This window comes from Carettochelys insculpta, chromosome 27 (genome assembly GCF_033958435.1).
Source record: "Carettochelys insculpta isolate YL-2023 chromosome 27, ASM3395843v1, whole genome shotgun sequence".
In the NCBI taxonomy this organism is placed as follows: Eukaryota; Metazoa; Chordata; order Testudines; family Carettochelyidae; genus Carettochelys; species Carettochelys insculpta.
Genome location: NC_134163.1, coordinates 4,483,101 through 4,504,038, shown reverse-complemented (window position 1 = coordinate 4,504,038; position 20,938 = coordinate 4,483,101). Strand labels below are relative to the sequence as shown.

Below are 20,938 nucleotides of genomic sequence, written 5' to 3'. Positions count from 1 at the left end.
GAAATTGACGTGGCTCACCGCCGCGCGGCTCGTCCAGACGGAACTCCTTTTCGGAAGGACCCTGTTACTTCGAAGTCCCCTTATTCCTATGAGCAGATGGGAATACAGGGACTTTGAAGTAGCTGGGGTCCTTTTGAAAAGTAGCCCCGTCTTGATGAGCCACGCGGCAGCGAGCCGCTTCAATTTCGAAGTGCCGCAGCCACCCGCATGCTAATGAGGCGCTGAATATGTATTTCCGCGCTTCATTAGTAAACTTCGAAATGGCCATTTGCATGGCCATTTCGAAGTTTTTGGCTAGTGTAAACGTAGCCTAAGAGGCATGGAATTAAATAAAAAGCAGAAAAAACTGGGACAAAACCCAGGCGATATTTCCAGACAGTAACTCCTGTGAGGCAGCGAAAGGACAAAGCTGAGGAACATGTACTGTGCCAGATCCTCAGATCACATTAAACATCTTCCACCAGCTAAGGCTCAGAGCCAATCCTGTGCTGCCCCTGTGAGATGGCCTACCCCAAACAGGTATCTGCCTGGGGAAGGATTGGCCATAACTTTCTTGCTTCTGGCTTTTGTCAACTCATCAGTGACATGGATAATGACAATCAAAATAGCACCCCAAGTGTATGGAACAATGGCAGACAATTGGATTTATTGGCGTTAAAAAATCAGAGAAATTCTATAGACTGTGGCCAGTGGCCAGTGTGAGTTTGGCAGGGGTCCTTGATTCTCCCATGAGCTGATGCCACTATAAGAAGCAGCACCATGTGTTAAGGTGTATGAATGCTGTTTGCATGGCACGGGGATCTGCAGCTCCCCAGAGAGGAGGGGCCTCCAATCACATTTTCCTGCTTTCCTCCACAGTCCAGTCCTGCAATATCAGGTGCATGAATGGGGGGAGCTGCAACGAGGAATCCTGCCTCTGCCAGAAAGGATACACTGGAACTTACTGCGGGCAGCGTGAGTACCTGTATGCCACTCCCTGGATTATTCACACACACACACATACACGTGCATGCATATGCACACCCCAGGCCCTTGTGTTAAGGGCTAGGTGAATAGCTGGGTAACCTTCCAGTGAAAATCCCTGCTAGAGGCTGGAGCAGCCTTGATTTCACTAACCAAGAGGTGTGCGCTCCGACAGCCCTGTACTAGCCTTACCATAGGGAGGCAGACAGCCTGCTTGGGCATTGCGGACTATCTTGACATGTAAGGAAGCTTCCGTTTGTGATAGGTGATCCCTTACACCAAAAATCACAAGAATATTCAAGTTACTCCCAGTCCCAAAGGAGCAGACATTTGCCCCAGTTCACAGTGGCTCCTGATCGGGCAATCTCCAAAATACCAGCCCCAAGTACAGAATTAGGTCAGTTTGTATGGTAGTGACTCCAAACTAACTGCAGTTAACATGTAAATGAGGCAGTGCTTCATTCAGTCACCTCCTTCTCTCATAGACTTTGGACACAGTTCACAGAGTAGAGCTGCCACACGTCCTGGTTTTCTTGGATCATCCCGACACACTCCCGGCTGTTCAGCTTTAGGGGCTCAGGATGATCCCAGGTGTCTTGGGTTTTCACCTTAGAGGTGGCACCCCTAACTGGGGCACACCAGGGCCAGTGCCCACAAGGCTAAGTGACCCAGGCCTTAGCGAGGCTACACTGACTGTGGGGAGAGGAGCAGACCAACCAAGACAACAGAGATAACTTTACATATTAAACTTTGTGAAGGAAAACCATGCCCCTAATAGCAACGAAGGGTCCTGTGGCACCTTATAGACTAACAGAAAAGTTTTGAGCATGAGCTGTCGTGAGCACAGACTCACTTCATCAGATGCTGGTCTTGGAAATCTGCAGGGCCAGGTATAAATAAGCCAGAGCAAGGGTGGGGATAACAAGGTTAGCTCAGTCAGCAAGGGTGAGGCTTACTACCAGCAGTTGATCTGGAGGTGTGAACACCAAGGGAGGGGAAGCTGCTTCTGTATTTAGCCAGCCATTTGCAGTCTTTGTTTAAGCCAGAGCTGAGGGCATCGAATTTGCAGATGAATTGTAGCAAGCCTCACCCTTGCTGACTGAGCTAACCTTGTTATCCCCACCCTTGCTCTGGCTTATTTATACCTGGCCCTGCAGATTTTCAAGACCAGCATCTGATGAAGTGAGTCTGTGCTCACGAAAGCTCATGCTCAAAACTTTTCTGTTAGTCTATAAGGTGCCACAGGACCCTTCGTTACTGTTACAGATCCAGACTAACAGGGCTACCCCTCCGATACATGCCCCTAATGTGAGTAAAATAGTGTCTGTCAGGCATCAAGTGAGAGGGAGAGAACTGATTAGATAAGGAAGGCCAGCAATCTTTTTCACACCCTTGCAGTGAAGAACCAAGGACAAATCTGAGTGGAACCTGATTGTAGGAGTGTGTGGCTGTCCCTCTGTGTCAGTCTCTGATGGAGATCTAACCTCATTCTCATGCAGATCTCAAAAAGGGGGAATTAGTGGTTTCTAATATGCGTGTCCTCAGGCCACGCAGAGCAGTAAGGCAGTCGATGAACCTCAGGCCTTTGGTCAGGGCAGGGCAGAAAATAGATGGCTGTGGCCTGCACTCGGGACAGAGCAGTTAAGCCGTCCGTGAGCACCAGGCTCGGGCAGTGTAGCGTCCTGGTTCAGTGGACAATAGACCAACGCTGGTGGGGAGGCCACTATTCCTCCAAATGAGGTGGCAGGAAGTAGGGGAACACAGGCCCAGCAGACTAATCAGGCCAATTGTAACTATACAGTTATCTAGTTCTCCAGAGCTACTTCCTACATCTTTGGGGTTGGCGGTGGGGGGCGGATTCCTCTGTTTCCTCAGCATCTCAGTCAGCTGGCAACCATGGGAGCTCTGGCCGTGCCTGAGCATGGTGCGGTTCCTCTGCAGGTTCTAGCAACAGGCAGAGTGCATCTGTCTCCCTTGGCTGCTCCAGCCCAACTGAGCTCCAGGTGTAATACAAAAAAAGGCAGCTGAGTACCTGAGTGGAAAATCCTGAATCCCAAGGAAAAACAGTGGGCAAAACTGGCACAAGAGCCTGTGTTCATTCAGAACAGCGGCAAGTCTGCAAGGCGTGGTTGGGACATTCACAGCATGATTATAAAAGAAAAAAATATTTTTTGAGATGTTGCTCGACAGCAGGTGAAGAGCCAAATGGTCAGAGATTTCTGCCTCACAGCCAGGGTGGGAAAACACCCTTTGACCACTTTCCAAAATGGCTATCTTCAGGCTCCCAGACAGCAACCAAACAGGCCTTCCCTTGAATAACCCACCGTCTCCTGCACAGTGGCATCTTGGACTTGTTTTTGTCTCTCTGTCAAGAACAGCTGAGGGTCTGCATCTCCTGCTACTGTCTCATGAACCTGTCTGGGCTCAGTGCATATGGCTGGGTAGCCGCATACATGGGCAGGCTATCCGGGGCTTGTAGTTGACTGCCCTGATACGCCACTCAGACTCCTGCCCTAATAACTTCTCCACTTGTCTGCCTCATCCCTTATATATGGGGGATGTATATATATGGTGTAAGTCTCAGGCCGACCCATTAGAGAGAGCTTTGATGTCCCAGTGTCCTTCTGATAAGCTCCCTGCTCAAGGGGCTGAGCAAATATATATATAAATTGTTGAGACAAGATGGGTGAGGTAATGTGTGTTATGTGACCAACATCTATCCAAAGAGACACATCTCTGAGCTACACAGAGCTCTGCTTCGTGTCTAGGAAAGGAAGTCCAGTGTCCCATCACCTGAAGAAGATCTCTGTGTAACTCGAAAGCTCATCTCTCTCACTGACACAAATTGGTCCAATAAAAGATGTTCCTTTGCATCCCCCTATCCCCCGGGTCTCTCTGATATAGGGCTCATGTGGCTACAACACTGCAAACAAATTGACGTGGTAGCCTTCTCCCTACTGCTTCTTCTGGACTGGTGCTGTGGAAGCTGTTTTTCCTAGGCCCAAAATAGCAGGGGGATAACTATGTCCCCCAAGAGGGGCATCATATGGGCCACAGCTTGGTCCTGGAAGTTGAATTAGAGATTCCAGAAAGTACGATCCAAGATTAAAGGGTCAGGGGAGTGATGAGCCTGGCCTCTGCTAGTGGTGCCCTGAAGCTAGCAAGGCTGGAGAACCAGCCAGAGCACTGTAGACGGTGAGTGTCAAGTCTGTCTGTGGGAGGCGGAGCCAGTAGGAGTGACCTCCATCTTCTTCAGCTGTTTCGCCCCGCATGCGTGATGCACTCCTGAATGCAGGACAGATGGTCTGCACCACCTGTCGTAGCACACAGAGGCTGTGCACACAGGGCGTGGAGTGGGATGGTACACAAAGCCCGTATTTCTTAAAGCCCAACGTGTCATTCATAGGCATCCACAGCTGCAGTGACTAGTGAGTGAACGTCTGCCTAGAGGCAAGGCTACATCCCATGGAAGCACTTGTGGGTTTAGTTGTTTATTCACAAGGGGCTGACATCAGGCCCTTATTGAAGACTATGCATGTTACAGAAAGAGCATGACTCTGCAGGGCTCCTGTGATCCCCTGCTAGGAAAGTTTCAGGGAGGCAGGATTTTGTGACAGCTCCCACCTGAGGCAAAGATCAAAGGGAGGAGGAAGGGGAGAGAAGGTTCTGCAGTGACACAGGGGATTCTCTGGCGTAAGAGCTGACAGCAGTGGTCATCTTGTGGACTGTGCTCCTGGAAAGCTGCCAGCAAACCCCTCCATTGCTTCCAGACCTTGTTGCCTGAGTACATTCAGTCCTATTAGAGGGTGATTGTTTCACCCTGGTGCAAAGGCAGAAAGCTTCAACCATTTGGTTCTGTGCACCTGCTGTCGAGTAACTGTTTTTCTTTTGTAATTGTGCTGTGAACCCGCCAACCCCAACATCACCTGACAGACTCGCAGCTGCTCTGAAGGGACACATCCCCTTGGGCCAGGCTTTGCCCACTATTTTTCCTTGAGATTCAGGATTTTCCACTCAGGTAGTCAGCTGCTCCTTCAGGCTACGTCTACACGTGCAGCCAACATCGAAATAGTCTATTTCGATGAATAACGTCTACACGTCCTCCAGGGCCAGCAACGTCGATGTTCAACTTCGATGTTGCTCAGCCCAACATCAAAATAGGCGCAGCGAGGGAACGTCTACACGTCAAAGTAGCACACATCGAAATAGGGATGCCAGGCACAGCTGCAGACAGGGTCACAGGGCGGACTCAACAGCAAGCCGCTCCCTTAAAGGGCCCCTCCCAGACACAGTTGCACTAAACAACACAAGATACACAGAGCTGACAACTGGTTACAGACCCTGTGCCTGCAGCATAGATCCCCAGCTGCCGCAGAAGCAGCCAGAAGCCCTGGGCTAAGGGCTGCTGCCCACGGTGACCATAGAGCCCAGCAGGGGCTGGAGAGAGAGCATCTCTCAACCCCCCAGCTGATGGCCGCCATGGAGGACCCAGCAATTTCGACGTTGCGGGACGCAGATCGTCTACACGGTCCCTACTTCGACGTTGAACGTCGAAGTAGGGCGCTATTCCTATCTCCTCATGAGGTTAGCGACTTCGACGTCTCGCCGCCTAACGTCGAAGTTGGTGCCGCTACTTCGAAGTAGCGTGCACGTGTAGACGCAGCTTCAGTGTTACAGATTACTCCATCAACTTGCTGCTAGTGTCTCCAAGTTCCAGTCAGGCTTTTCCCTGGTGTGTGACAAATATCCCTGATCTTCCTCCTCTAATCATTTGTCTCCCTCTCACTTGCCTTCTGACAGGCATCGTTTGACTCAGATTTGGGTGTGTCTAGCACAAGTTTTCCCTTTCCACAATGTTTTAATTTTGTACTGCTTTGTTATTGGATCGCAGAGCTAATCTGTTTCTCTCTGTTGACTGAGCTGTTGGTTTCCAGCCTGCTTATAAATGATTGCTTTATAAGCAGAAAAAAATGGAGTTGTCTTGCTCATTAAAGACAGAACATACCTTTCTCTTTAAGATCAGTACATAGGGAAGACCCCTATATTGCAGATAACATGTGACATAATACATGTAATGATCCAAATCTGTAGCTGTCTTGCAGCTTGCATCACAGGAGCTGTGTTTACACGTGCACGCTACTTTGAAGTAGCGGCACTAACTTCGAAATAGCGCCCGTCGCGGCTACACGCGTCGGGAGCTATTTCGAAGTTAACTTCGACATTAGGCGGCGAGACGTCGAAGTCGCTAACCTCATGAGGGGATCGGAATAGCGCCCTACTTCGATGTTCAACGTCGAAGTAGGGACCGTGTAGACGATCCGCGTCCCGCAACGTCGAAATTGCCGGGTCCTCCATGGCGGTCATCAGCTGGGGGGTTGAGAGATGCTCTCTCTCCAGCCCCTGCTGGGCTCTATGGTCACCGTGGGCAGCAGCCCTTAGTCCAGGGCTTCTGGCTGCTGCTGAGGCAGCTGGGGATCCATGCTGCAGGCACAGGGTCTGCAACCAGTTGTCGGCTCTGTGGATCTTGTGTTGTTTAGTGCAACTGTGTCTGGGAGGGGCCCTTTAAGGGAGTGGCTTGCTGTTGAGTCCGCCCTGTGACCCTGTCTGCAGCTGTGCCTGGCACCCTTATTTCGATGTGTGCTACTTTGGCGTGTAGACGTACCCTTGCAGCGCCTATTTCGATGTGGTGCCGTGCAACATCGAAGTTGAACATCGACGTTGCCAGCCCTGGAGGACGTGTAGACGTTATTCATTGAAATAGCCTATTTCGATGTCACGACATCAAAATAAGCTATTTCGATGTTGGCTTCATGTGTAGACGTAGCCAGGGGGTGAGGGTTCAGCAGAATTTCCTTGTGTAGTTTGGTTGGTGGCTGTCTTGTGTAATCCCATTCATCTTTCTATTTGTGAATAGCTGTCTGTGAAAATGGCTGCCAGAATGGAGGTCGGTGCATTGGACCAAACCGCTGCGCATGTGTCTACGGGTTCACTGGGCCCCAGTGTGAGAGGGGTAAGGAACAGTTTGTTATATTTCTCTAACCGATATTACCACAAAAAAGAACATGAAGGTTGCAAATTCAAGCCCTCAAACCTTAAAGTTAGAAATGCCAGCTTCCGTTTGCCCATGCAGGGCCCCCCTCTATGTGCATACATTGTGATAGAGTCCTTAAGTCCTCCTGCCTCACTCAGTGCATAGGGTGGATAGCATATAGCTAGATGGTATTTCTTTCTAACCTCATCCATCAGTGAATACAGGAATACCAGGTCTCCTTGGAGTGTCCTCTGCACACTCCTCTCTTGGCTTGCACCAAAGCAGGATGGTGGAACCTCCTAGTAGCAGTGCCCATTAGAAGGGCCTCACCAACTGCCTCCTGTCACCCAGCACATGTGCACGTTGGGGACATAGGTGTCATTGACACCTTCCAACCACTGTGGCATTAGCCCACAAACGCCTTTATTTCTGTTTCTCTCTCTAGTAATGCCGTACATTAAGAAAATTAATAAAAATGAAAACATAAAATCATACTAAAAAGATAATACATTTATATTAATAATTAATTGTATTTTAGTAGTCAGTAAGCTGGTATAAACGATGACAGAGAGGTAGCCATGTTAGTCTGTAGTCTATCATAACAAAAAAGCAGTCAAGTAGCACTTCAAAGACCAACAAAATAATTTATTAGGTGATAAGCTCTTGTGGGACAGACCCACTTCTTCAGATCATAGCCATACCAGAACAGACTCAATATATAAAGCACAGAGATCCAAAAATTGTTATCAAGGTTGACAAATCAGAAAAATTGTTATCAAGGTTGGCAAATCAGAAGAGCAGAGGGGCGGGAGAAGGGGGGTGGGGGTGGGGAAGTTAAGCGTTAGATACATAGTTAAGAGTTACATACTTTTTTTGTCTAACTCTTAACTTCCCTACTCCATACCCCCCTCCTGATGACTGCTTTTTTGTTTTGATAATATAGACAGTATAGATTATAGCTTCAAAAATAGATTAGAAGTAGATAATAATAAAAGAAACTCTTTACTAACTGACTGAGATGGGTACTAATGTGACGAAAAACATGTCTTCAGAAAAGGTATGTCGTGGCCAGTACTCTTCCCTTCCTCTGATGTGCATGAACAATGCTCACGATGTTTAGGTGAAAATCACTCATTGGCACACTGCCAAATATGCCACACATCTACAGACAAAATAAGAGTATCAGAGGGGTAGCCATGTTAATCTGTGTCTGCAAAAATGAGAAGTTCGGTGGCATTTTATAGACTAGTAGATTTTTGGAGCATAAGCTTTCATGGGCAAAGACCTACTTTGTCAGGTGCTTGCTCACAAAATCTTATGCTCCAAAAAAGTCTGTTAAACAAAATCAACTGCAAGGCTGTTTTTTAAAGAAGATGCTAATTGCTAAGCCTATAGGATCTGAAAGAGTCAAGCAGGGAAAAAAGGAAACTGGAGTGAGCTGGACCCAAAGAGTTGTCCAGAACTGAGAAAAGAGCCTTGGCTTCAATGCCAGGCTCTGGTTCCAAGTCAGATGAGATTCTAGTGAGCCTCTTGGACCCAACCTCAACCAGGGTGCAACCTTCACCAGTCCTGGACTTGAAGAAACTTTGTAAGGCTCCACTAGATATGCTCAACACATCTTCTTCAATCCCATGGAAAAGAAAGCCTAGGTATGTCTAAAGAAGCTGCTCTAATCACTCGCATAGGCTAGAATTGAAGTTGAAAGAGTTGAGACCTCAAAATACATCCAAGATTATGAGCTTGAAATCATGATCTGAGGATGCATTAACAAAGAAACGACAGCATGTAACTGAGGTGTTAACTCAGATTCACCTGGATCCTCCCCTGCTACAGAAGAGGCTAACATGCAGTCTCTTCTGGACAAAAGACCAAAACAAGAAGGTTTAAGTGAAAGTTCCCCAGCTTCACTTCCACTTCCACCCAGTCCCCTACAAAGTCATCAGAGAAGATTATTTCCCTGGCTTCTCTCTTTAGCATACACCACAGGCTTCATCAGTGGCTTCAGTGTTGAAGACAGGATTGGACTGAGTTCAGAGCTAGCACAGATGCAGTGAATGTTTGATTAAACATTCTGTTCATTGAAAAAGTTTTGCGACAAAGAGAAAGCCCAAATTCCCTGGATAGTTTTCATAGACCATGGTATTGGAAAGTTGTCAGGACTACGTTATGCATCCAACAATGTTATGGTCATGTTAGACATTTCCTCATGTTTATTTGCATGCTAGAAGACAAGTCTCTTCAGGGCCAAAACACCAAAATCAATAGAAAGGAGATTTCCAGACCTTTCAGCCCCATATTGAAGACCATTGCAGTGTTCATCTGCACAGAAAAGAAGATAACTTTGGAAGAGGAATATCAAGAGGGACCTTCTGAGATGTTTCCTTAGGACTTAGGGTGAGTTGCAGAGCAGTTCATCTCCTGTTGAGAATGAGGAAGGACCAACATCCTTGCCTCCCTCTGAGGATACAATTTGATTCCACAAAGAGGTAGATAAGATGGCATCGACTCTGAATTTACCATCTGTAGCATTAAAGGAGACTTCACATCTGATATGTGATATTTTAGGGTTGAGAATGAAGCCTAATTTCCCTGTCTATTTTAGAAATAATAACAGAGAGGTGGCCATGTTAGTCTGTACTCCAGCAAAACAAAGCAGCAGAAATGTATCACTTTAAAGACTAACAAAATGATTTATTCAGTGATGATCTTTCGTGGAACAGACCCCCTTCTTTGATTGATCTGAAAAAGTGGGTCTGTCCCATGAAACCTCATCACTGAATAAATCATTTTGTTAGTTTTTAAAGTGCTACATTTCTGCTGCTTTGTTATGTTAGAAATGTTATGGCAAATAGCATAATTCCTTTGATCCAAGCCATCTTCATGCTAACCAGTTTCCCAAAAGGTCAATAAATTGTACCAAATCCCACATGAGGGATTCTCTTGTTTTCATGTACATCTTCAACCAAATTTCCTGGTCATAACAGCAGCACTTCAAAAACCAAAATTAGATTTTCAACTTTCTACCCAATGTTAAAATAAGGAAGAACATTAGGTTATTTGTGTAGAAAATACGTTTGGCTCTGTCAATCTGTTTCTTCACTTCCTTAGGTGGGTATTGTAGTTTCAGGACAATACAATACAATACAATACCCACCTAAGGAAGTGAAGAAACAGATTGACAGAGCCAGACATGTACCCAGAAGCCACCTGCTACAAGACAGGCCCAACAAGGAAAACAACACAACACCACTGGCCACCACATACAGCCCCCAGCTAAGACTTCTCCAGCGCATCATCAGTGAGCTACAACCCATCCTGGATGATGATCCTTCACTCTCGCAGACCTTGGGAGGCAGGCCAGTCCTTGTCTACAGACAGTCTGCCAACCTTAAACAAATCCTCACCAGCAACTATAGACCACAACACAGTAACTCTAAATCTGGAACCAGCCCCTGCAACAAAACCTCGCTGCCAACTCTGCTCACATATCTACACCAGCAATATCATCACAGGACCTAATATCAACCATACCATCAGGGGCTCTTTCACCAGCACATCTACTAATATACTATATGCCATTATGTACCAGCAATGTCCCACTGCAATTTACATTGGCCAAACTGGACAGTCTCTATGTAAAAGAATAAATGGACATAAATCAGACATCAGGAACAGCAACATACAAAAACCTGTAGGAGAACACTTCAGCCTCCCTGGACACTCAGTAACAGATTTAAAAAAGTAGTAGTCCTACAACAACAACAAAAAAATCAAAAATAAAATGCAAACAGAAATTTCAGAGCTGCAATTTATTTGCAAATTTGACTCCATCAACCAAGGATTGAACAAAGACTGTAAGTGATTGTCCCATTACAAAAGCAGCTTCTCCGCTCTTGATATCCACACCTCCACATTAGCAACTGAGAATGGGCCACATCCCCCCGACTGAACTGACTTGCTCTCTTGATGTTCACAACTTCACGTTAACTGCCAATAAGGGGCCACATCCACCCTGACTGAATAGACCTTGTCAGCTCTGGCCCTCCCCTGTACTGAGACTCCCTCTTTAAATCCTTCTCTGAACACGCCCCCTCCGCCCCACATTATGCATCTGATGAAGTGGGTCTTTGCCCATGAAAGTTTATGCTCCAAAATATTTGGTAGTCTATAAGGTGCCACAGGACTTCCTGTTGTTTTTGAGGATACAGACCAACTCGGCTACCTCTCTGATACAAAGGACCAAAGGAACTGACCACAGCAATATCTCTTCACAGACATGCTTGGCTATGTTCATCTTCCATCCTGGTATGTTTTAAGGCCAAAATAGAATATTTACCTTTCAAAGGAGATGGCTTATTTATTGTAGAGCCTGAGAACACATTAGACAAACTGAAGGATACTCAGTCTACGGCTGGTTCTCTAGGACTTGTGCCACCTGACAGAAGAAGATCTTTTACTATGGTCTTCAGATATCACAGGCAGTACATACCACCTTTGTAACTGCCTCTTAGCAGAGGAATAATACCAACAGCACCATCAGCAACAAACATATTCACAAAAAATGAACAGGAAGAAATCCGTGATGAGGCATATGCATAAACAGAATCCTCCATTGACTTTAGTGCCGCATTTCTCAAACTGAGTGTCCCAAGAGTGGAGGCTGCTGTTTGAGCACCCAGCACTGAAGGGAGTGCCACTCCTACCAGCAGTTTAGAAGTAGCAGTGCATATGCATAAACAGAGTCTTTCAGCCATATTTACTTTGCCACATGTTAGGTCTCAGGTTTGACATATTAGTCAAGAACCTCAAACCAATTTTAGTAAGTCAGTTTGGAAACTGGCTGACCACATTTTGCAGAGCTTGGACAACTATCACTTTGGACACATGGGTTTTGGATAGGTGAAATGTTATATCATCCAATCCAATCACTCCCTCCATACAGCCGTATGGGGCAGGAGAACCCTGGCTTGAAGTGACTTCAATCATATACAGGGTTTACAGTTTTGTCCAGTTGCTTTCAGCACCTCCAAAATACACATTTTTCAGCACCTATTCACACAGTGCACCATCCCCTCCCTCCCAGTGTCATGTCCCATGAGCAACTATCATTAATTGTGATATAAGCTCTTCTGAACAGGAGAACTATAGAACAAATTCCCTTAACTTGCAGAAACGGGCTTCTACTCCTATTACTTTTAAAGTATATTGGTATAATTATGTGGCTAAGAGACATGAAAAATCCACTTTCCTGAGTGATGTACTTATATTGACCACCACTTAGGTAATAAAGGACTTTTGGAGTCTCAGAGAATCCTAGTTACACATAAATGCAGTGACACATAAGTGCAGGTGCTAAACAAGGAAGGCAAGCGGTATGGACTCATTATGAACATCAATAAAAGAAAAACAATGGTATTTGGAGACAAGGAAATAGGAAGGAAGATCAATGTAGGTGGAATAGAACTAGAGAATGTAGAGAAGTTCACATATCTGGGGAGCAACATAACACATGATCTAGACTGTAAGAAGGAAATAGCGACTAGAATAGTGAAAGCAAGTGCGTGTTTGAAAGCGATGGATAGGATCTGGAAAAGCAAAGCAATTAATATAGGAATGAAGCTGAATGTCTTGAAAACGTGTATTCAACTGCATGTTGTATGGATGTGAGACACAGGTGATAATGAACAATTTGAAGAGAAGAGTATCGGTGTTCGAGAGGAGCTGTTATAGAAAGATCCTGAGAACAGGATGGATGCAGAAAGTCACCAATGAGGAATTATATAGGAAGATGCAGCCAAAAGAGAACATGCTACAGAAAGTTAGACAATGGAAGTTACAGATATTTGGACATATCTGTAGAATGAACAAGGAACAAAAAATCAAGACCCTGGTATTTGGCATAGTGGATTTTTCAAATAGGAGAGGCAGACCCCACAGAGAATGGGTAGCTGATGTAGTAGATTGGTGCAGAGCTAGTCTACAGAAACTAAGCCACTCCGCACTGGACAGGAAAAGATGGAAGGAAATAGTGAGAGAGGCATCTGACACCAGTGGACGCTGAGCCCATGATGATGATGATGATGATGATGATGATGAGCTATGGGATACCTGTTTGGCCCTCAAAGCATTTCTCCCGCAGATGTGGAAAACAATTATCCAGGTTGCCGTGGACAACATGGCTGCAGTTTATTATGTGAACATTTGACCCCCCATGCAATGAAATGACAGAGCTGTGAGATTAGTGCAAACACTAGTTTTTATCTTATGTCTTCATGAGTGGCACATTAGCACCAGAGACTCACCACTGATGCATGAATAGTCACTAAAGAATTCATTGATTGGGGTTATCTTCAGACACTGGGGGTTCCCACTTATAGACCTATTTGCCACCAGATTCGATGCACACTGCCCTCTTTTCTGCCCATCAGTGGGGACAGAAGGATAATCACAGACAGATGCATTTCTCTCAGCTGGAGAATGGATCTCATTTGTGCATTTCCCTCGTTCCCTTCAATTCCCAAAGTTAAAACCAAAGCAAGGCAGGGTTTTGACGGATGATCTTAACACTCCAGCATAGCGGCGACACCAATGGAACACTGACCTATTCCATGTATCTAAGGACATTTAAGGACTCCAGTGCTATTATCAAAGCAACAGGGGACTGTGCTCCACCCAGACCTCAAATCTCTACAGGTGGAGCTGGGACTTTGGGAGAAATAGAATCTCCACTGAGATTCAACATGTTCTTCTTAATGCTAGGAAACCCTCGCAGTATTAGGACTCCAAATGGAACAGATTCATTATAACAGGAGCAAATGGAAATATAGATCCAGTTTCTGCCCCTGCTCAACACAACTTTAGAATATCCCATAGACACAAAAACAGAGGTCTATTTGTACCCTCTGTTAGTGTTAATTTAGTGGCTATTTCCTTGGCACATGGACACAGAAAGGATAACATGGTAAGAGAGTGTACAAGGGTCTCTATGCACTGGTATCCTGTCCCCTTGTGGAATTGGAATTTAGTACTGCAGTCTTCCCCCTTTGAACCATTACAAGGTTGTTCTGTTCCATCTTATGATAAAACAGCTTTTATAACCACACTCATATCTCCTAGTTACATTAAAGGGCTGCTGCAGTAACAGCAGATTTCCCCAGTGGTGTTTTTCAAAAGGACAATGTGGTCCTTAGACCACATTCTAAATTCATTCCGAACATTGTTTCTGATTTTTATGTAAATCAATACATAAATATACCAGTATTTTTCCCCAAGCCCATGTGAGCAAGGTAGGCTTTAGATGACACTCTTAAATGCCAAGAGACTTCTCTCATATCACCTTCCTGGAGCGAAGGACTTCAGATCTTCTCCTTAGTTGTGTACCCCTTATACCAGCTCTTTGACTCCCAGGGCCAGTTCACCTCAGTCACTTTCTTCATGGGTCAGACTTTGTGGGATGGGCTATTGTAAGGCAGGTTCACTTTACTCTCCAGCTCTTCTTAGGACTCATAACATGAGGACAATAGCTGTGTCTACAGCCTTCTTTGAGCATGTTCCCCTTTTCGAGGTTCGCAGGGTCGCTACATGGCAAACAACCCCCTGTTTACTTCTCACCGGGTACTGGGAATCCAGGTTCAGTGCTCATTTTGTCAGAGTGGTACTTCAGTCACTGGTCAGTTAGGGCTCCAACCTTATTGATGTACTGAAGAAGAAATGGAGGTTACTTACTAGTAACTGGAGTTCTTTGAGATGCACTCTGCATAGTCCCCTTTCTTGCCTGCCTGTCCTGCTACACTGTCCTAATTGTGTCCATTCTTGGCAGTCTGCCTTAGTGTTCCGAAGGAACTGAGGCACCAGCATCCCTTCTACAGCCACAGTGTCTGACTGGCACAAGCACTAGGGACAGGGCATGAGGCATGAGGTGTTTCCACCATCCTATCTGCAATGTGTCAGCACGTGACTGTGCCAAGTGCACCTAGAAGAACTCCCATTAGAAGGAGTAACCTCCATTTTCCTTTCATGGTGCTCAGCACAGTAATAACTGAGAACTTTACAAATGTTAATGAATTTATCTTCACCGTCCCACTGTGAGCTGCGGCAATGGCATCATCTCTCTTTTAGAGATGGACACGGACACACAGAGCTAAGAACACTGTATGCACTAATTTCAGACATGCAGGGTTTGATTGGCTAGAGCACTTAGGATTTTACAGCCCTTGGTGTGCTCACGACCCAGCTCCCACTCACCTAGGTTGCAGTTTTGTGTGCTCAGCACTTCTGCAGTTCTGACCCATGTGTCTTAGGGAACATCTGCACTAATTAAGTAATTAAGGAGTCATTGAAAGATGGGTAGACACACCTATGCTAGCCTGAATCTAGCTAGAGCAGGTAACAATAGTAATGAGGACAAGGGAGTATGAGCTTAAGTGCAGGTTAGCTACACCAGTACACACTCACTGCGGACCATGGATATATTGTCGGTATGAGGTCCACACCATCATCCCTTCACCACTGCTATTACCCGTACTCGCTACATTCTGGCTGCTTCTACACCTGCCACCTCCCGCTGGAAGTGCCATGGTAATGAGGCAATTTGAAGCAGGCTAGTGCAAACTTGGAATTGCAGATTGGCAATGTAGATGGGGGCAGCTTTGAAATAAACGCCCCACTTCAATATTCACTTCCTCCCACAAAATTAGATCGGAGTAAGGGAGTGTCGAAGTGGCGCGCTTTTTTCAAAGCTGCCCCCATCTACATTGTCAATCTGCAGTTCAAAGTCTGCACTTTGAAATTTGCATGGCTGCCATTATGCCAATGAGGCACTAAATATGCACTTTAGCACCTCATTAGCCTGCTTTGAATTGCCTCATTACCATGCCACCTCCCACAGGAAGTGGCATGTGTAGATGCAGCCTAAAATAAGGATGGCGTGCCTATCTGTGCTACACTTACACCTGAGTTTGAGCCCACATAAAATGCAGAACACACTTAGCAGTCCTTACCCTTGTGAAAAGGGTCCTTACCCATAAAAGCTCAGGCCCAAATAAATCTGTTAGTCTTTAGGGTGCCACAGAACTCCTCATTGTCTTTGCAGATACAGACTAACACAGCTGCCCCTCTGAGGCTTGCCCAGCATTGCACAGGAATTCTGCAGATGTAGAGATAGAATCCAGTTCTCTAGGGGGACGTTCAACTTCCTTTGTCAGACACCAACCATTTTCTTCCAGCAACCCCTGCCTCACTCACTACACACCTTTCAGCTTCCGTAGCACATGAGGCAGGGATCCTACAGAGTAACAGGTTTCTCTTCACTTCCTAAACCCTAACTCATTCCTGGGCAGTGTCCATCCTGTGCACTTGGTGAGAAAGATTCCTTCTATCCTACTCTCACTAGGTTGAGAAATGTACCAGTGTAAAATTGTGATTGGTTCTGTCTCTAGATATTTTGTAAGAATGAAACCTGCAGCTGCTGTGGATCTGGGCGGCTTTTGAGGTCCATAGCGCCCTGCTGCTTTACTCCAGCTTTGACTGTAGCACTGAGCAGCCTGTGGCTCTGCTCTAGCTTCCCGAGCAGGGGCATGCTGAGAAGTTAGACAGGCTTTGTGTCTGAGCAGAGTGGAAATGAGTGAGGTTCTGCTAGGAGAGCTGGAATTTCCTCCCTTCCTGTTGGCTTAGAGGAACACCCAAGAACGCTGTCTGCTGAAGGAATGTTTGGCAAGGGTTAGTGCTTCACACAACAAAAGTGAAACTGAAACACTCCCTGGAGCAGATGTGCAAGCTCAAAGGAGTCGCATCAAAGGCCTCTGGAAACTTTCCCTTCTCTGGGTCGACTTCCCTGAGCCTGGGAGTGCCCCGTCTAGCTCCCTGCTCCTGGACTGGCTGATTCCCTGTCTCTAACGGCTTTTTCCAAGTTCTCAGTTCTTGGCAATCTGATTTAGAGGGTGAGATAGGAATAACAGCTGGTTTCCGGCAGACCAGGCAGGCAGGCAGTCCTGCTTGAACAGCAGCCAGACAAAATACACAGAGCTCAAAATAGTTGTGCAGTGTTCTGTGGACTGCAAAAGCATCTGCTGAGCAGTGTGGAGCAGGTGCCCCATAAAAGGCCCCTGCTGTGGTTGGAGTCTCACATTTACTGGATGCAAAGACAAGAACGTTCTTTTAACAGCCTCCATTCCTCTTTACAGAGGGGGCATGTTGTTTTATTCATTGCCCTGGCACTCTGTTACCAAGCAGTGGGTCGTGAGGTGGTGTGTGCTCTCTCTCTCACACACAAACACACACGCGTGCACACACAACCACACATGCTCTTTTTTTAATTACTACAAAGTATTTAGGAAGGTGCCACGATGACAGACAGACAGTCTTATATCACAGGGGACCTCGTCCTGAAAGCATAAAGGGCTGGACCCGATGATCTCCTGAGGTCTTCCCAGCCCTAGGATTCTGCTCCCATTAAGCCTAAAATGACTTATGTGGAGCCTTCATGTGTGGGGTGGGGTTGGGATTGGGGCCCAGAACTCATAGACAGTTGGTCCCCCCTGCTGGGGTAGCAGGCAGTACAAATACTTGTTTGCATGGTTAGAGGAATAAGGGTTGTGTTCTAGGAGGAATGTGTAAAGAATGCAGTTCTGTATATGCCAGTGTCAGGGAAGACTGGAAAACCCAATTGCCATCATGTTCTGTGGGGTGGGATTTAGCAGGGTGTCATAATACATCACATTCTTTAAATACAGGGAACATTTTTACAAACTTTGGAGAAATAATTTGGTCCTAACTCGCCCGAGGAGACAAAACAAGCTCTCCTGCTGTGGAAACACAGGTTCTTCCATGCCAGTACAAACAGCCTTCGCTTTGCTAAGGGATGCTGTGAGATGCCCTTTTCAGAGGCTCTTCCATGTTGGTCTCCGCTTACAGCAGGACACGGCTGCACATGAGGCGCTGGTGTACACTGCTCTAACGGTTTCCTCATGGTGAAGGAATTGTTCCATTGTGGAGCACACTGGGGCTCCCTGAGGACACAAGGCACCAGGAGCACTCGCCTGTCAGCTCTCCACTGTGGGCCCCACGCCTGTCTGTTGAACAGTCACAGTCTCCCCTTGCAAGTCTCCAGGCAGAGGTGACCAAAGCCTGCAGATTCGCACAGGGTTCAGCCGTGGTGCTGGCTGATGGGTCTGTACGGTGATTTCATGCCTCTTGCAGGAAAGGCAAAGCCGGCTCAGTCCTTACCCATAAGGTACCCAGCTACTTCGGTACCATGGGGGTGAGAGGGAACAGGCTGCCTGGGGATTTGCAGGCTCTGGGCTCGAGTCCCATCAGTGCTGCCTAAGGGATCCTCAAGGTGCCAGATCCCAGGCCAGTGGAATTCCTGGGACTCATCACAGTGCTGAGTGGGAGAAGGTTTTAGCACCTGATGCTCAATGCATGGAGATAGTGGTGCTCAGGGCAAGGGGAGATAGTGCTGCTCAGGGCACAGAAGATGTGCTCAGGGCAAGGGGAGATTGGTGCTCAGGGAATGGGCCGGGCTTGATGCTCCGGGCTGTGCTGTTTGGGTGCTAGGCCCATCCCCAGTATCTGGTTCACCACTGAGAAGTTTCTCTGTGCCCGAAAACAGCCAGCGTGACCAAGGCCTGATGTTAAACCACTTTTCCTGCTGTCCCTTTATACTGCTGCTTGACTCCCTTCTAGGCACAGCTTCCCCTAGGGTTTGGGCTGCCCATTGGCCGCTCCGCTTCCGCCTCCCCTCCCCCCTTGCACCCACAGTAGCCTGGCTCCCTCCTGGCGGGTGCAGGGCCCTTGTGTCTATGGCTCAGAGACAGCACCATGCTGGTTGTGGGGCTGGCCAGAGAGTGCAGTAGTTGCTGGCATGTAGACTGGCATGGACAGTCATTTCTATGGAAGGACGGGATCATGTGAAACCCATCTGTGGTGCCTCAAGCTCTGTGCTGTGAAGACAGGCCCCTGGGAGAGGGAGGATCAGGATCCTGCTGGTCCATCATGGAGAGTCTGCGAAATGTCAACCCACCTCCCTACCACCAGGGCCAGTACGGCCATGCAGCTGCGTGTGTGACAAAGGCAGCTGTGCCCTGACCCCCGGCTGGGGTGAGCTCCCACTGTGAGCTCTGGCTGTACGGCTGCCTGGGAGGCCAAAATGCCTGAGCTCTTTTCCTAGTTCTAATTCAAGCTGCTGTGGGTGATCTCTGGACAGGTCACCAGAGCACTTTCTCCCTTTGCCCCTGGCAAGCTGGCAGCCAGTGCTTGTCTGGCCTGGGAGCTGGGAGAGACCCTGAAGAGATCTGCTCCGGGCGCAGGCGAGTGCCAGGACTCTGGGAACCATGACAGGGTTAGAGGAGAGTGTCGGAGACCTGCTTTGGGCCTGAAATAATCTCAAAGGAGCATTGAGTTTTGCAGGACTGTGGTGCCACTGCCATAGCCACACCCGGACAGCAGCCATGGCCGTCCCAAGGGGAGGGCAGGCTCAGGGCAACCTCCCCGCAGTGCCCCAGGGACAGTGCCCCAAGCAAACCTGCCCCCCATGCTTCAGGGTCTGTCCTTTCCCCACTCTGCCCCCACCCTGACCCCCCCACAACTGGACAGCAGCCAGGGCCGGTTCCCGCTGCTGGGAGGGCGCAGTGCAGCAGAGTGAAGCAGAGCAGGCTGCTGCTGGCGCTACGTGAGGGTGGCAAGGGGGGAGGGGAGAGAAGGCAAATTCCTGCTGCCCACCAGCTGTGCTGTTTTGTAAATGCCAGTTTGCTTGTGAAGTGCCACACCCCACCCTTTTCCACTGCAGTCTCCATCTTGGGCTGACAGCCAGGTGGGGCTCACAAAAGCAAAGCCATTCAGAGTCCCGGGCTTTCATAGTCCTCCATTCCAATGGGCCTCGGCTAAAATAAGAGGCTGGCTGTAGTCCAAGGAAAAGGCTTTTGATGTCTGGACCTTGAGGGGGTGGTATTAAGCACATGCTCACCTGACAGGCATTCAGAAGCTGTGTGGAAGGGTTAGCTGGGCTCAGACTCAGGCTTTCTTTCACCAGCCATCTGGCTGAGGAAGAATAGGGTACAGGGGAATTCGCAGGCCTGAATGGTGACTAACCAAAGAAGCCCCATAGACTTGGGGCCTGGAGACGATGACGGGGAGGAGGGTGCTGCATGCAAGAGTTTGGTAGTTTTGCCTTGACCAGTAGCACCTTTCTACGGCTGTGTCTACACTAGAAGGTAAAATCGAATTGAGTAATATTGATTCTGTAACGCTGGAGTTTATATATTCAGTTTTCACTATCCTCACCTCCCCACATGCTCCTCACAAAGTCAAATTATTGCTGTCACACTCAACTGGCAAACATCAACTGTAGCAGTAGAGCATTGTGGGAACCTATCTTACAGTTCCCTCATCCCTGTAGCATGCCATTCATGCTCCTTGGTCTTTGACATTATCTTCCCACATTGTGTTTTCCTCACTCCCCTCTCGTGTTAAGCAAATGTCCATTTTTCCAATCGGAAGGAAAAGTGGGGCATCCACCAAGATGGCAAAGTTAACAGAAATCTCTTTCGTCTGTAACTGAATTATCAAGGATTTCATAGAAATCAGCAAGTGTGTGTCTTCTCAGCTGGCCATCCACTGACTGTCCCCCTCCCTTGATTGCATCCAATCCCTGAAAATAACACATGGACTCTGAAGAGCTTGAAGAAAAAGTTGATAAAGTTTTTGAAAGAAGAGAGTTGCTGAGGGAGGGAATTTGGCTTCCCAGTGCACTATAAGGCTGCTGTGCACAGTCTGTCTTCTCAGCTGGCCATCTGCTGACTGTCCCCACACCCTTGATTGCGTCTTATCCCTGAAAATAACACAAAAGATAGTCTGTATTCTCAATTGGCCCTTCACCCACTTTCCCCTGTGTGAAGTGGTGCAAAGTAAGAAGAAATAGGATAGAAAAGGCTAGGAAAAAAGATTTTT

At 47.4% G+C, this 20,938-nt stretch overlaps 1 protein-coding gene across 1 annotated transcript in view; it reads left to right on the top strand.

The window, feature by feature from the left end:
• The window catches only part of FBN3 (fibrillin 3), a 170,276-nt gene that overhangs the window by 13,461 nt on the left and 135,877 nt on the right, over positions 1 to 20,938 (top strand). The window contains exons 3-4 of the mRNA XM_074977926.1: positions 859 to 954; positions 6,878 to 6,973. Of these exons, the coding sequence (XP_074834027.1) occupies positions 859 to 954; positions 6,878 to 6,973 (192 nt within the window). The remainder of the gene's footprint in view (positions 1 to 858; positions 955 to 6,877; positions 6,974 to 20,938) is intronic.